Below are 15,706 nucleotides of genomic sequence, written 5' to 3' on the forward strand. Positions count from 1 at the left end.
CCTAGTTGAAATTCATAAAATTTGAATATAAAGTTTGCCTCTCAGAGGCCAACTTACCCACTTCCCTCTTTACCATATCTCCCCAATTGTTCCCCTTTTTTCCCCCTTCCCCAGCATTATAAACCCTTTTCCTGGGAATCTTGATGCAAAATTTTGTGAATATTATATGCAAAAATTTGTCCTGGATTTTTGTTTTGCAAATCTACCGCCAAAATTACGCTTGCAATTTTTGTAATCTATAATTTTATTGGCATTTTGGTAAAAGATGTCAAATATTTTTTAACGGCAAAAAAGAATGAATATAATTTTTATCTTTGATACACCAAAATAAAAAAAAATTTTAGTAAGAAGTCACTTTTAGATCATAATATGTGTGTTTTGGGTTTAAATGATTTTTAAAAAACATAAAAACACCAAATCTTGTTTAATTAGGTTTTCCCATTTCTAGAAATATTCATAAGGGTCTCGGGTTAGGTCTTAATTGTTTTCAGGAGGGGAAAGGTCATGACTCAACGGTATGATGGTCTTTGAAATAATTAACTCCTCTAATTGTGAATTGTCTCTCGAGACTAGGAAAATTCATAAAGACTTAGTATGACCTTACACCCCATAAATGACATTTTTAAGATTAGCAGCTAGGAGCGCTGTATTTAACTAAGCTACTTTAATCTAAGAATAAACTAGCCAAAAACCACCGCTGGACCCATGTGGAATTTTTATGAAATGAAGACCTTAATGAGTACTGTATTTATCGAAATCTCAAGTTACAGACAAAAACTTTATATGAAAGTGCTAGCGGCAGTATCCCTAGCATCTAGGGTCTAACTAAGCATTCGAAGGCGAAGAGATAGGAAGAAAAATAGACTAAAACTATCCCAATACTTAAATCTAGAAAACAAAATATCCTAAAACCATCCCTGGAACTAAGTGGTTTTTTTTTTCCAGAAATGAGGACTTTAATCATTACTGGAGTTATCGAAATCTTAAGCTACAGAAAAAAAAACTTAGTACTAGCCAGGGATAAGGGATGGGAAACCTGGCCGAAAATTAGGTCTCAGCCTCCTTTTTAAAGTGATGGGGCAACTTTTCTTTTTTGCCTATAAAATCAACTCATTTTCGCCAGTTCATTATTGGCTGTAGGCTAATATCCAATAGCCTGAAACTTGCTTTTAGCATTAACCAATTAATTAATAACCAACGCTTCCCCCAGTTCCTAATTCAGTTAGGGAGTTGAATCCATTTTTATAGAAGCAGAAATATAATCTATGATTATGGTTTGGATCCTCTAAAACTGTAATCTACCTTTCCACTTTCCCCTCTCTTGGTGAAGATATCTTCAACGCCGATACGATTTTTGAAATATAAGATTCCACTTTTGTCTCTCTTGTTGAAGATATCTTTACCAAGAGAGGCAAAAGTGGAATCTTAAATTTCAAAAATCGTATCGGCGTTGAAGATATCTTCACCAAGAGAGGGGAAAGTGGTATCTTACATTTCAAAAATCGTATCGGCGTTGAAGATATCTTCAACAAGAGAGACAAAAGTGGAATCTTATTTTTCAAAAATCGTATCGGCGTTGAAGATATCTTCACCAAGATAGGGGAAAGTGGAAGGGTAGATTACAGTTTTAGAGGGTCCAAACCATAATCAAAGATTATATTTCTGCTTCTATAAAAATGGATTCAACTCCCTAACTGTAATTGGCTAAATTAATTCAAGCAAACATAAATTTCTGCTATTAGAATGAAAACAATGGAAATTTTCTGCTATCAGAATGACTACAATATATATGATGTTCAATCACATCAACTTATTATTAAATCTACACATTAATAAATGTCCATATAGCAAAACATAAACAGAGAGATTGTTTCTTGAAGACTGCGTAGGATTCAACATTTTATACTTCAGAAAAATGTGAAAAACTCATGTCTTTAGACAATTTAAAAGTTATATTTCATGTGGAATTGATAACCCACCTAAATGATTACAAATACAAAACTAGTTCAATATGTAAATAAAAAGTGTACTGTGTTTTGTTAAAAAAAATTTTCATTAATTTTGGTAAAAATTATTGCACACTTAATTAAACTTTTCTGTTAATTTTTAACGTAAAATTTTTTTTTTTTAATTCTTAATTTATATGTATGCTATGGAACAATTAGTTGATAGAATGTTACCCATGTACTTATTCAATTCTACTTAATTTATTTATTAAAGCTGGGGGGCTAAAGCGGTGTTTATTTCTATATACAAATTTTGGGGTGAAGTAGATCCCCCCTTAAAATGTTTGAAAATAAATCAGATTTAACCATCTCAAAAAAAACTTTTTTTAAATAGGGGGGGGGGGGGGTGGCGAAGTAATGACCATCTTAACGGGATTCTACTTAAACCCACTAACATATTGGTTCTTTGAAAAGTTTTTATTATATTTTATGCTAGGTGGAATCAACTACCTGAATTCTATTCTATACTTTTTTTCTTTGCATTCATATAATAGCTATTTCATCATTGTTCATAGTTTTCAAATCTAACTACTGCGTCATCCCGAAACTAGTTTTTTAGGCCTAGTTGGAAAATAGGCCTGGAATAATTTTTTCTTACGTTTCCCATCCCTTATCCCTGGTACTAGCATATAGGGGCTCTGAATTAAAGATTGTATGTAAGGACAGAATAATAGAACAAAACCATACTAAGCCATGATGCTAAAATAGCTTAAAACCATCCTGAGACCTAAGTCAAGCTTCCCTAAAAAGAAGAAGTTTATCAGATCAATAGTTATTGAGATCTTAAGATTGAGACAAAAAAAACTTACTACTTTATATTATAGGTTTAGCGGGCATTTTACTGATTAAACTATGTTCCAAAGAAAATTATGAAAACTTCCCAACTCCCCCCAAATATTCCCATGGTATAAAGATAAATTTACATAATATTGTGAACTCTCCCCACCATTCTACTCAATATGTACATATTCCGTTTTTATTGACTGGGCCAATACGAGTGAAGAATGAATATGGTTGAATATGGTTATTTTATCATTTTATTGTCCGCAAAAAGAGTTGGTCCCACCCCTTTACTTTAGTCTGTGTTAACTTTTATTCTTTTTATCTTTACTAGCGGCTGCGCCCCTAGCATCTAGGGGACTCAGTCTTCAAAGGGGTAAGGAGGTGGCAGAAAAATAGCCTAAAACCATCCCAAGTCTTAAATCTAAAAAGAAAAATTGCATAAAAACATCCCAAACCTATGTGAGGCTTCACTATAAATAAGGACCATATTGGTTCAGCGGTTAGCGAGATCCTTCGCTACAGACAAAAAAGGCTACTTTATATAATAGGGATAACTAGGACACGTTTGTCAATAAATAGCGCAGCAATAGTGCAAGCGAACACTGTTTTTGGTGATTTATTGTTATTTTTTTTATAGTAAATTTTATAGCAGTCAATTTATCCTGACAATCATTTACTGACATTCCTAGGTATTAAAAAAATGAAAGAGAAGCTACTATTATGTCATGAAATGGTTTAAGCAGTTATTCATATATCTTTCTACTAAGACGCTAAGTTCTTTTTTAAAATTTTTATTTATTGGAAATCTATTTAAATACAAAATTAATCCAATATAATTTAGGAATGACTATTGAAGCCTAATATTAAATAATAAGTATGGCATTAATTCTTATTTTGGATCATGATCTTCATCTCATAAACCTTTATATAAAGCACATTGTAGAACAGTTAGTTATCGCATCGTATTATAGACAGCTTTCCGAGGATATTAAACCTTGTTTTAGCCACGTAGGGCAAACGGCCTGGCGAACTAAACTAGTAATTATTAATTTTATGATTTTTATTTTAATATTTGTGAAAAATAGTCTGTAAAATGATGCTATACATGATTAGTCAGAAGGGCTGAGAACCATTTTTAAAATTTTAAATTAATATTCTACTGCAGTGTTTTGTTGTTGTAATAACAGCATAATAGTTTGACTGGGTATCCAGAGGGATCAAATGGCCGATAAATTTGCCGATAATGGCAAATTCCCAGTGATGACACATTAAAGTATACCTACAGTAGATTAAAATTGGTGGTTGAAACGTTTAAACACTGAACTTAATTAACCAACCAAAATTTTAAGTCAACGAATAAGAAAACGTTATTATAAAACATTTTGGACTAGTGTGATAAACAGCCCATTGTCCCCTATCTCTCTCTGGGGTATCCTTGTTATCCGTGAAAGTTAGCAGTCAATACACATCTTAGTTTGCAAATTTCTCGTGCAAATTCTATTGGCAAAATACAAACTTTTATATTCAGAGCATGTCAAGACTTGTCTTAAGTTTTCATATCCCCGCCCATCTATCCCCCAGTGCCCCACCCTCCCCTAGTTAGGGGGGGGGGGAGGGGCTCATGAAGTTTTGTTCCCAGCATCTATGTATTGTGATTTTATTCTTTACATCATGACTTATCATGTATCTTTTACTAATATGTAATATTTGTACTTAGTCTATTCTTAAACTACAGGGTTTTTTGTTTGTACTGATCTGCTAGTTAAATCATCAGCTAAACTAATGGATATAGGATATACGTGGATACAATTACAAGGGAAAAATTGTTGTCAATTTAGCTTGCTTATGTAAACCTCAATTATTGGTCAGTTCGTTCATCCACTATGAGCGGAGGGGATGGGGTATTGTTATTTTAGCCAGCAGCGATAATTCCTTTATCATAGTACATGAAAATTTTGTGCTACATCCCAGTAATAATACATCTATTGCTGAACTTGTTTTACAGTGTGACAAATTGATAATTATATCAAATTATTATATACCAATTATAAAACAATTAAGTTTAGAACATCACAAGCAAATACAGAATTTCACACATTATAATTTGAGGGAAAATTAATCTATTTTCCATTGCCCTATTCTGTTTATATTAGTAAATGAAGATTTTACATTGTTGCTTATATAGCCAAGGGCACAGTTGGGATTTTAACTTCGGGGTAAACATGATAAAAATGATATATGATACTTAATACATGTACATGAAAATTGAAAGATTAGGCTAAGAAAGAAAACTATTTTTCCTTTAACTATTCTACCAGTCTAATATGATCCTTCTTGTAAATGGAGCAAGTCACTCAATGTGACGTCATATAATGATGGAGTTGAGAGGAGGAGTGGGAAAGAAACCCCCTAAAAAAGGGATGGATAATCAATCATTTTTATGACGTCGCATTTCTAATTTCTTTCTCTATTTACATCCTTCTTAAGACAACTGTATTTTTTTTACATTTTTTCTAATCAGATTAATTAGAATTGTGGAAAAAAGTTTTTCTTCTGGTGAAAATATACTTGACATGTTTGTCTTTTTCAGGTTGTATCAGCCCAGGAATCGGGAAACGCGGCTGTGGCAGCGGCGGTTTCTGTAGCCGCCGGACTGCCAACCAGCAGTCCCAGCATGTATTGTTCTTCAATGAATTCTGCTGAAGCTATGGGTAAGATACATTATTAGGGCCCACAATCGGTTTTCATTCAGAAGAAATTAATCGGTTTTAAAGCCTTACTGGAATAGATATTCCAGGATGGCTTTAAAAGCGATTAATATCCGCTGGATTAGAACGGTTCTCAGCCATACTTCAAAATTATGTATAACATCCCATTACAGACAGTTTTCCACAAACCACAAATATTAAATAAAAATCTTAAAATTTTTCTTTTGTTAACGTTATTTTATTTTATTTTCATATCCGTGGAAAGCTGTCTATAATTCGATCCGATATATAACTTTTACAATTCTTATACATTTTCATATTTAAGCAGTTCATAAATTATTACCTAATAAAGTGAAAAACAAGGTAGAGTATCATACAAAATTATAATGCTTAATTCATAATCAACAATTTTAATTTTAATTTGTTCACAGCTACTGCGTGATCAAGAAAACTAGTTATTTAAATAAGTATAATGATTTTTTTTATGAAAATTACATTTTTAGATCTTGGACGAAAACGGAAGAAACGAACAAGCATAGAGAGTACTGTTAGAATAGCCTTAGAACGGGCTTTTAATCAGGTACATAGTTTTAATCCATCCCATAAGATAAGAAGAAAGATAGATATATGTATCGTATTGTTTCATAGACAGCTTTCCGCGGATAGTAAAATGAGAAATTGTAAGATTAACCGGTTCTAAACCAGCGGATATTAATCGGTTAAAAACTAGGGCTTGTCTAACATTTAGAGGTAAAGTATATAAAATAAATAAGTTAATCTGAAATAGTTCAAGAGGCTGGAAAAAAGCTAAAATTCTCTGTTTTTTGAGTATTTTTTTTATGCATTAACTTCTAAAGCAAACACCAAAAACAGCTGGATACAATGCCTAGTTTTATTTGACTCCAAATTTTTTGTTGTTGTCAAATTCAGTTGCCTAACAAAATTAAATTTTAGAACCTGAAACCATTGGTTTTCAAAATCCTAAACCAACATATAAACTAATACACAGTTGAATGTTTTTTAAAACATAATGTTACCAGCGGCGTAGCCTAACCTAAAGAGATTCAATATGTAAGCTTACATAATTATTAATCTATATAATAAATTTGACAACTTTGCTTTCAGAATCCTAAACCTACTTCTGAAGAGATTCAATATGTATCTGACAGTCTCAACATGGAGAAGGAGGTCATTAGAGTCTGGTTCTGTAATAGGTAAGCAAAATTTCATATAATATGGATTTGCCTATAGAAGTTATATGAGTTCCAAAAATATCTTTAAAGTTACTTTTCTTTAACACATATTTCTTAAACTGTTTCAAGCTTTAAGCCTTAAAAATTGCATATGAGTTATATCATTAACTATTCATGTTCCTTGTAGGAGAAAAGGCTTGTTATAATTTTTGGATCATAAAATAACCTAAACGCTACTGTGAAAATACTACTTCGTTTTCTATCCATGATCTAATTTCTTTGATACAGAAGCAAAGGGAGTTGATTTTTTGTCAGTAGTATTTTCCATAAATTATAAATAAATGTTTAAGATTAATGTTTTGTTTAAATGAAATCTGAAACTTGGTTTTATTATGAATTTAAAGTAAATATGGTTATTTTTTGTCCAGAATATACACAGCATATAAGTTGCTATTGTTCAATATTAAGATTTGTACAGAATGTCATATGTACAGTTAATAATCATTTACTTTGTGCTTTCCCAAAAAGTGCTAGCAGAGCACTGAACCCCAACCACCTATTCTTGAAATAAGGAGGGGCTAGTTTTATTTCTTATGTCTGACTCCTGCGGGGGCTCTAACCCTTCGGGGCCAACACATGCAGTGCTACTACACAACCAAGCCTAACCTGACATAAAGTAAAAGAAATCACGAAAAGAAAAAATACCTTTTATTTTCAATTTATTTTATAAATAAGTTAGAGGGTTATTTGTGCTCAACAAAAACCATATACTATTTTTCATACGTAAGAAAGAGCTAAAAATTAATGGATGAAACTAATATTTCAACAAGGACTAACCGCCCAAATTCCATAATTAGCATAATTAGACGACAAACTTTCCCCTGTCAATATATCCACACATTCTAAATCTTTTGCTATTCCTACTATTGTTTGACCTGGAAAAACTTTTAAAAGATTAGCCTTATAAGATAAACTGATTAAATAACCTTCATATAAAATATGATAAGGATGTCTCAAGTAGTACTTAACAAATTTAAATATTTAAAATAGAATTGAAGTCAAATTTTCTATAATGATATAAATTAAATACTTTTTTTAAATGCACTACTTACACAAATATAGCCAGAAATTTATTAAAAGCAAAGCTTTTTTCGTTAATTTAGGCATGTTACAATTATCCTATCGATTTCAAACTTTGTATGGTGATTCCTTTTGTAGTTAGGTACAATTTAGAAAGCGTAGCAACTCTACAATCATTACCAAAATGTCCGTACATCCATTTTAAACATGTTGATTTTTTTCCTTTTTTAACAACAAATTTTTTATGTGATCTAATCATCCGATTGAACTTATTTTTGGTATATTGATTCCTGGGACAACAAAGTATTATGTTATAAGCAAAGCAACTCTGTCATCAAGTCCTAAAAATGTAAGTATGTCCATACACATTATCCTGTATCAATCAGTTTTTCAACAAATTTACTTACAATTTTGCTTCGACTCTTATACATTTATATTCTGCTTATTCAGTTCTGACACTATATAAGTGTTAATGTTCGTTTGTCCTACCGTTTCAGTGCTTCTCTTTTATGGATGTTGTCATCCATGTTTTTTACAGTTATTCTACCTATCTATCATTTGGAATAGGGTGTTTCATAAAATTTTAAAATAATTGTACATTAAAAATGTTGTATAAATCTGGGAAATCTAGGACCTATGAGAAACTAGACTCTGGTTCAGTGGTTTGCAAGAGCCTTCGAAACGCACGAAAGACAGACAAAGCTCCTATTTTTTAATGTAAGGATCGCACTACCTAAAAAATGTATGTACATAGCTTTTTATCTTTTTTGAAAAGGATGTTTATAAACTTTTAAAATGAAATCACCTTAATATTTTCCATGTACATTTAAAGGTTGTATAAATCTTGGAACTGAATATTAACTTGCGCATACAAAGCATAGAAGCTGTGTAAACAAAACTTGATTTCTAAAACAAACTTGCTACACTCTCTACTATAAACTACACAGACAAAGACCAAAATTTTAAACAATAACATATTCCACATGAATTTAAACTTTGAAGTTAAAACTTGTATTCTAACTTTTATTGTGTTAAACTTACAAATTAAATTACTAACCAAAGGACAGGTTTTAGTAAAGGCTTTCTCTTCTAATATAATGTTTTATTGAAATTATGTACTATTTTAATAGCTCAATTATTATTAATTTTCAAATCTGTATTAGCTAAAATATTGCAGAAAATGTTAAATATATGTCCTAAATATTCCATTGAATGAAAAGTGTTGATTTAATAATATTATTGCTTTTAACTTCTTTTCAAAAAGGTGTTTAAAAAGATAACACATTTCCCTTTTTGTTGTCTAATTCACTTCATATTTAACAAAGTTCTAGACAATGATTTTTTTAGGTTTTAGCAATACAGACGGTCAGACGGACGAATAAAGCAGTGAGGGAGGAGACATTAGGCTGTTTATTACACTAGTCCTCTAAGTTTATCAGAACGATTTATTGTTTCTTGCTTAACAATTACTTTGACTTTTATTTAATTTTGATTGGTTGGTTCACTAAGTTGATTGTACAAACGTTTCAACCACTAATTGTAATCTAAAGAAAGGGCAATCTAGTGTATCATTCTTGAGGATGTGCATCAATTTATCGGCGATTGTCTTATCCCTTTAGATTTCTGTGCATAAAGTGAATTACATAACAGCCGAAATAATTATATTTTCTCTAGGCTCAAATTATTTCTTCCCTAAACAGGCGAAAAAAGTAGTTTATCGAATAGATGCTTATTGAGAATATTCAAAAAAAAGTTATTACCAGAGCTGAGGCAGAAAGAAAGAAATAATTAAAATCATTTATGGACTAACTAAGACAACAAAGAGGACATTTGCCAATACACCTTTTTTGGGAATTGATTAATTTAACTGCCATTATCCTATCCCATATATCTTCAAGTAAAATAAGTCTCTGGCAAAAAAAATTCTTCGACAATGTTGTTAAAAAATCTAAGAGGCAAGGGGTGTTTCTTTATAACCGTGAAAAACACTAAACTTAAAATTTAAAATAGTATAACCACTAAATTTAATCAAATCTACACATGACATACTTTGTTATTGATGACAATTACATTGCAAAATTAAAACTATTTTGTCCATAAGATTTATTTTTACTTAATTTAATTTAGTTTTAAACCTTTTTTGAAAATAGATAGTTCCTAAAATAAAATAAATTTTTTGCTGTAATATATGGACATGGGTAAAGTAGGAACCTAATCCAATTAACGTGTTTTCACCACACAAAAAAAGGAATAGTATTAGTATTTGCTAACTTAACTAACAAGAAAAGATGTTTATCAAAAGCAGCACATTTTTTAGATTATCAAAAAGGTGTTATTTTTTATTTTTGTAACGGCGAAGTTTTTAAGGTTTTTTGCCAATTTAAAAAAAAATGTATTATATTATGCAGGGAAGTGTAAGAGATTAAGTATTTAAGATTCGTTTTTTCAAAAATTCTTTTTGATAAAGGGGGAGGTAGGTTGTGTTAAGGGTTGTGAGTTTTAAGTTAAAAACAGTAGTAGAACGATAAAAATTTATGTTAACAATAAAAAAATTGTCTAAAACCTGCCTAGGACAAATAAAAATTAAAATCTAAAGAAAAATTGTTAATTTCTATTTTAAACTCTTAATGACACAGACAGACAGACACCTAAACACTTAAAATTAATATATTTAATCTTTATAAAATTAAATAATTTAATCTTTGATTTTAAATTACTTAGCGGAAATGTTTAGAAATTAGGAAATTAGGAAATTAATTAAAACTTTAAACTTTAAGCTTACCTTTATTTAATTAATTGTTAAATTTTACTTACATAAGGTGCTAATTTGACAAAATTTTAATAAAAATATTAATCAAATTTGTTTTACTCAATGCCCTTGATAAAATTAAAATCATTATTTGTAGAAAAATAAAATTTAACAATTCTGAGACCTTATTTAGTATAAGTATCATATTTTTGATTCAAATATATAGATATTTAAATCCTTTTATATATGTTTAAAATATAAAATTAAACTGTACATAAGTCTGATATTTAATCATTATTGTTAAGGGTATAGATGAATTTGAGTTATTAAACTAAAATTTTAATTTTCAAATAGAATATAATCTAAATATAGCGTAGCTTATCCTACTATATAAAGTTCAATTGTAAGATTTATTGTATATTTATACTTTTTATTGTTATTTTAGTTTGGGTTTAGTTATACAGTGTCCTGAAGGGGTAGTGTCCAAAATGGGTTGGGGGTTAGAAATCACTGTTATTTATATCAAAGCTAAAGAAATTCAATTTCTCTCCCGCCCCCCCCCCCCTTAATAAATTTTGGTTATGAAAAGAACAAACTTATTTCATGGAAATTAATAAATTTGTTTCAAAACCTAAATATTAATGTGGTTAAATTTAGGTATTTAAATTTTTCAAGTACTTCTTGAGACATTTTTTTCATATTTGATATGCAAATTAACACGGTTATTATGTCTTTAATTGGCCTTTTAATCATTCATTATTCAGTCTTTTTTTAATAAATAAGAACAAGACGTATTTATGAGAAACTTTTTTATAATAATTGTACTAAATAGTTCTTTTATAGCAATCAAACACTTTACTTAGGTCTAACCTACATAAATTAAGAAAACAATACTCGTGTTCAAAATCTATCTTTGTAATTATACAATAAAAGCAAAAATCACATAAAAACTCCTTCTAAACGTTTTTTATCTAGTAAATAGGTTACCCGATATATTAGATACATTTTACAAATTTTTATATGATTTTACTTGTTTTTATTTGCATATTAATATCATAATATACAACTGGGTGCGACAAATAATGACACCTGGTACTTTTAATACAATGTACTTCTTAAATTTGCCATATACGAATATCAAAATGTTTAAATTGGTATTTTAGCAATAATTCAAGTTATACACTGTATTTTTTTCAGTTGGATACGAAAAAAAATTTTGAAAAACAATCAGAATAAAAAAACCGGTAAAAATTTCAGGCCAAGAAACAAGAAGACAAAAATTAAAATTTTATTTATTTTGATAACAATTGTTTTTCAGAATTTTTCTCCTATTCGTTTCTTTATACTTGTCCAATTTATTATGTCGTTTACCTGTTTCAAATGCTTTAAAGGCGATTAAAATCAAATTTCTTTTTTAAATCTGGGTGTCAAAATTTTGTCGTACCTGGTAGATCAACCCAAAATCTTGCAGATATGAAATGAGCCTCGCCCAGGCGGGGGGCCACGCCTCTGCCTCCCCCCACCAGCCCTGGGATGAAAAAGAACATGGAGCGCCGGAGAGGTTCCCCTTCCCACACTCTGTTATGCAAAGGTCTGCATCATTTAAATTTGCTTACAAAAAGTTTTTTTTTCTTATGAAAATTGCTGGCGGCTGCTTTTTATTTGCTTGATTTTGGGTTGACTTTAGTTTATTATGTTGCTTCTCTATATTTTAACCTTGTTTGTTTGTCACACCTATCAGTACTACAGCTACTACTTAACACTTGATTAAGATTTAAACTACAACTATCTATTATTACAGAGCTTTATCAATTTTAATTTTGTTATTAGCATACTGAATATATTTTTTTTACAAGTTTCAAAATAAATAGTGTTTTTATAAGATTGAATAGTTGCAGATGAATTATAAATACACTATTCGAGTTTATGCCTGTAGCTTAAATATAATTATAGATATACCAATTTATCTTTTAAGAATTGTCTAATATGGCGTCTTTTTTTAGGCGCGCAATTTACCGGCGACAGAAGGAGAAGAGAATGAACCCTGGTGGCCCTAATTCTCCTAGCTGTAAGTATCCTAATAATAAAGTAACAGGATGTTTGTCTGCCTGTATCGAGGTTATCGCTAACCGCTGTACCGATAGGGTTTTCTTTTGGAGGAGGGTACCACCAGCCTTCGAAGAAAAATCGCGAAAAATACAAAATAAAAATAAAAATTCCCGCCGATCGGCGTCAGTGTCGGAAAAACGTTAATTAACATGAATAAGAAACAACTCATCTTTACACGAAGAAATTATTTCTCAAATAATATATTTTTTAAAAAATTTAAGTACCACTAGAGGCCTCTAGGGGCGTAGACGCTAGTATCAAATAGGTCTTTCAGTACTTCCGTCCCACACAGTCATTGTTGTCATTCTACATGTATATTGCAAAATTTATCTAAAATTTGTATTCTTTTTAGAGTATATAAATTTACTTTGCGAAGATAATTTAATTTCTAATTCACCACCGACCCCCACCCCCCTGCCCACTAATAATAATAATAACCCCCACTCTCCAAGCTCTCTAATACTCATACTAATACTACTCAAAATATCAAAATTCTATTCTTTCCCTAGACTAAAGCCTGATCTTTAAAAAAAATATATGCGTTGACAATTATTTTCTAAGGTGGGGTTTTAATGCTTTCTAGAAACTGAAAAATCGAAATTGTAATTCTTTTTCTGTTTTAGGCTTCTATTTAAAAATTCAAAAATAGCCCTCATAGTTTTGAGAGCAACCTGAATTTTGTAGCTAGGTTGACGTTTTATTTTTTGTCCTCCATGATTTATGCAAAAAATTGCAGTAATTTTTGAGGATCGGACTTTAGTCCTGCCATCTCTGCTAATATGACTTTCATCTTATGATAAATTTAATTACAGTTATCCTCACCTCTCACAACTAAAATTTAGTTAAACCACATAAAGAAACTATTTTTAGCAAAAATTACACGAAGATAATAACATTTTAGTAAATATTTTTCTACCTATTATGCCTTATTATGATTATTATTATATTACAAAAAAACTTGGGTATATTTTCTTTTTTACTTAATTTAGTGGTATTAAATAGCTTATTCCAATTTACAATACAGATCAAATAATAACTAAGAAAATACTGTACTAATCATGAATTTTCACAGGAAAAGAAAAGTTGGTTGTTTACTATATATTTATAGTGTTCTATAAGCTTTCAACCGATAAATTTTAGCTATAAAGCAAACACTAATTACTAAGGTATAGATTGGAAACTTAATATACTTTATTGTCCCTTCCTTTCTATTACATTCTTAAAATCAAGTATTTCAATGTTTGTTTAGGTTCTCCTAATGGCATGATGAGCAGCTCCAACATGTTTTCGACCTCCCCGCTGGGGTCCATAACCCCACCGGGCTCCAAAGCGCCCTCATTCTGCAGCTCCCCCACGCCCCCTGGTATCTCCTCCCCCTCCCTACAATCTCCCACCAGCTCGGGGGGCCAACAACCCCCCTTCTCCCTGGCATCTCATCTGTTCAGCAACCCCATGCAACATCATCCCCCTGCTCTGAGCCTAGCCTCCCCCTTTCATCCGCAGTTGTTAGGAGGAGGAGGTGGTGGTATGGGGGAGAGCAAACCAGCGGTCAACCCACATCAGGAAAGTTGAAATTTATCAGCTTTTGATCATGAATATTTTTAACACATAAAAAAATTACATAATGTATTAGAATTTTTTTTAAAAATTACATTAGCTAATAAATATTTAGCTATATAATTGCTGAAATTTATAGTTAAAGATCTGTAAAGTATACATTTTTTTTTGTTAAAACACGTTTCTTCAAAAATAACGGCCCAAAAATTTCAACTTCATTTTAGGATTCAAAATATGATCTTTCGGCGGTGCAAAAATACGAGGTTGATATGCAACGGTTTGATTTGGCGGCAGCCGCCGCCTTATCCACAAGCAGTGGTGGCGGTTCAAACAACGGCGGATCGTGTGTGCCAAAATTTGAGGCAAAGTATGAGCCTAATCTATCGATTCAGCAAAGCTCGCCTATTAGTTTGACAACAGGGGGCGGCGCACAACATGCACAATAAATATCTTTATTGATAAAAAAAAACATTTTTTACTTTCCTAGTGTAGCAAAAAGACAACAATTAAATGTTCAATGCAAAATAAAAACATTATCAAATTGAATACATTTTCTGGTGACGAAACTAAATATGTGAGCTTTAAGCAAAGAAATATAATAATGATAGATATAAACTTAAACTGGTGAAAAAAAGGTTCATAAAATGAACGAAAAGATTTTTTTAAAGGGCATTTTATATCTTAAATGTACAACATATTAATTAATAATTGTTAAGAAAATAACTTTCTCATATTTTTTTGTTTTGTGTATTTTTTACGATTCTAACTGTGAAACTTTTGATTTTTTGAAAAAAAGTTTTTGATAATTCAAAAAGGTATGAAAAAACAAAAATTAAGCTGCATGTATTAATTACTAGTGTGCTTTTCTACTTAGATGTACCAATAAATGTATTCTAGTATATTAAACAGAGGTGGGTTCTTAAAAAATGAAGCATCACTGAATCGGCTAGATCACAAAATTTATCTATAATTTTCAAGAAAAGTGTTCTAAAATTATAGAATAATTATTAACATCGATCAGATTTTGCTTAATTTTTGTAGACTTTTATATGATTTTGGAGGATTTTTTTTGGACAAAAACAACTTTGTGATCTGGCTACAATAGCCAATTTAGCGATCCTATTTTTTTAATAATCCACCTTAGAATATTTTAGTTCAATTGTATTAATGATGAAAATTAGGTGTGTAATATTTGATTTACTACTAAATTTTTGAATTTTTATGATAATTCAGTTATTCTGAATTTTGACTTAAACAAAGCATATCGAAGATAAATAATTTATCTTTAAAAAACCTAATAAAAATTACTCTTACTGATCTCATATTGACAAATAAATGTTTTAAATAAACGGCCAAAAGTCAAAATTGACTATAAAAACTTTTGTACTATATTTTTGTTTTAAAACAGAGCACCTTTTAGGTCAAAGTTTTATAGCTTTTTATAATTTTAATGAATGTAAAAAAGCATGATAAGAAATAAGAAAAGTTTTAAATTTTCATTTTTTTAATGTGTATAATAAA

At 30.3% G+C, this 15,706-nt stretch overlaps 1 protein-coding gene across 1 annotated transcript in view; it reads left to right on the top strand.

The window, feature by feature from the left end:
• Nucleotides 1-14,200, top strand: part of LOC145328532 (uncharacterized) — a 33,227-nt gene extending 19,027 nt beyond the window's left edge. Inside the window, exons 15-20 of the mRNA XM_080172246.1 lie at nucleotides 5,380-5,500; nucleotides 6,001-6,077; nucleotides 6,623-6,711; nucleotides 11,991-12,110; nucleotides 12,523-12,587; nucleotides 13,878-14,200. Of these exons, the coding sequence (XP_080028372.1) occupies nucleotides 5,380-5,500; nucleotides 6,001-6,077; nucleotides 6,623-6,711; nucleotides 11,991-12,110; nucleotides 12,523-12,587; nucleotides 13,878-14,200 (795 nt within the window). The remainder of the gene's footprint in view (nucleotides 1-5,379; nucleotides 5,501-6,000; nucleotides 6,078-6,622; nucleotides 6,712-11,990; nucleotides 12,111-12,522; nucleotides 12,588-13,877) is intronic.
• The last annotated feature ends 1,506 nt before the right edge of the window (nucleotides 14,201-15,706 follow it).

Source organism: Acartia tonsa, chromosome 9 (assembly GCF_053477335.1).
Source record: "Acartia tonsa isolate MP-2025a chromosome 9, ASM5347733v1, whole genome shotgun sequence".
Taxonomy (NCBI): domain Eukaryota; kingdom Metazoa; phylum Arthropoda; class Copepoda; order Calanoida; family Acartiidae; genus Acartia; species Acartia tonsa.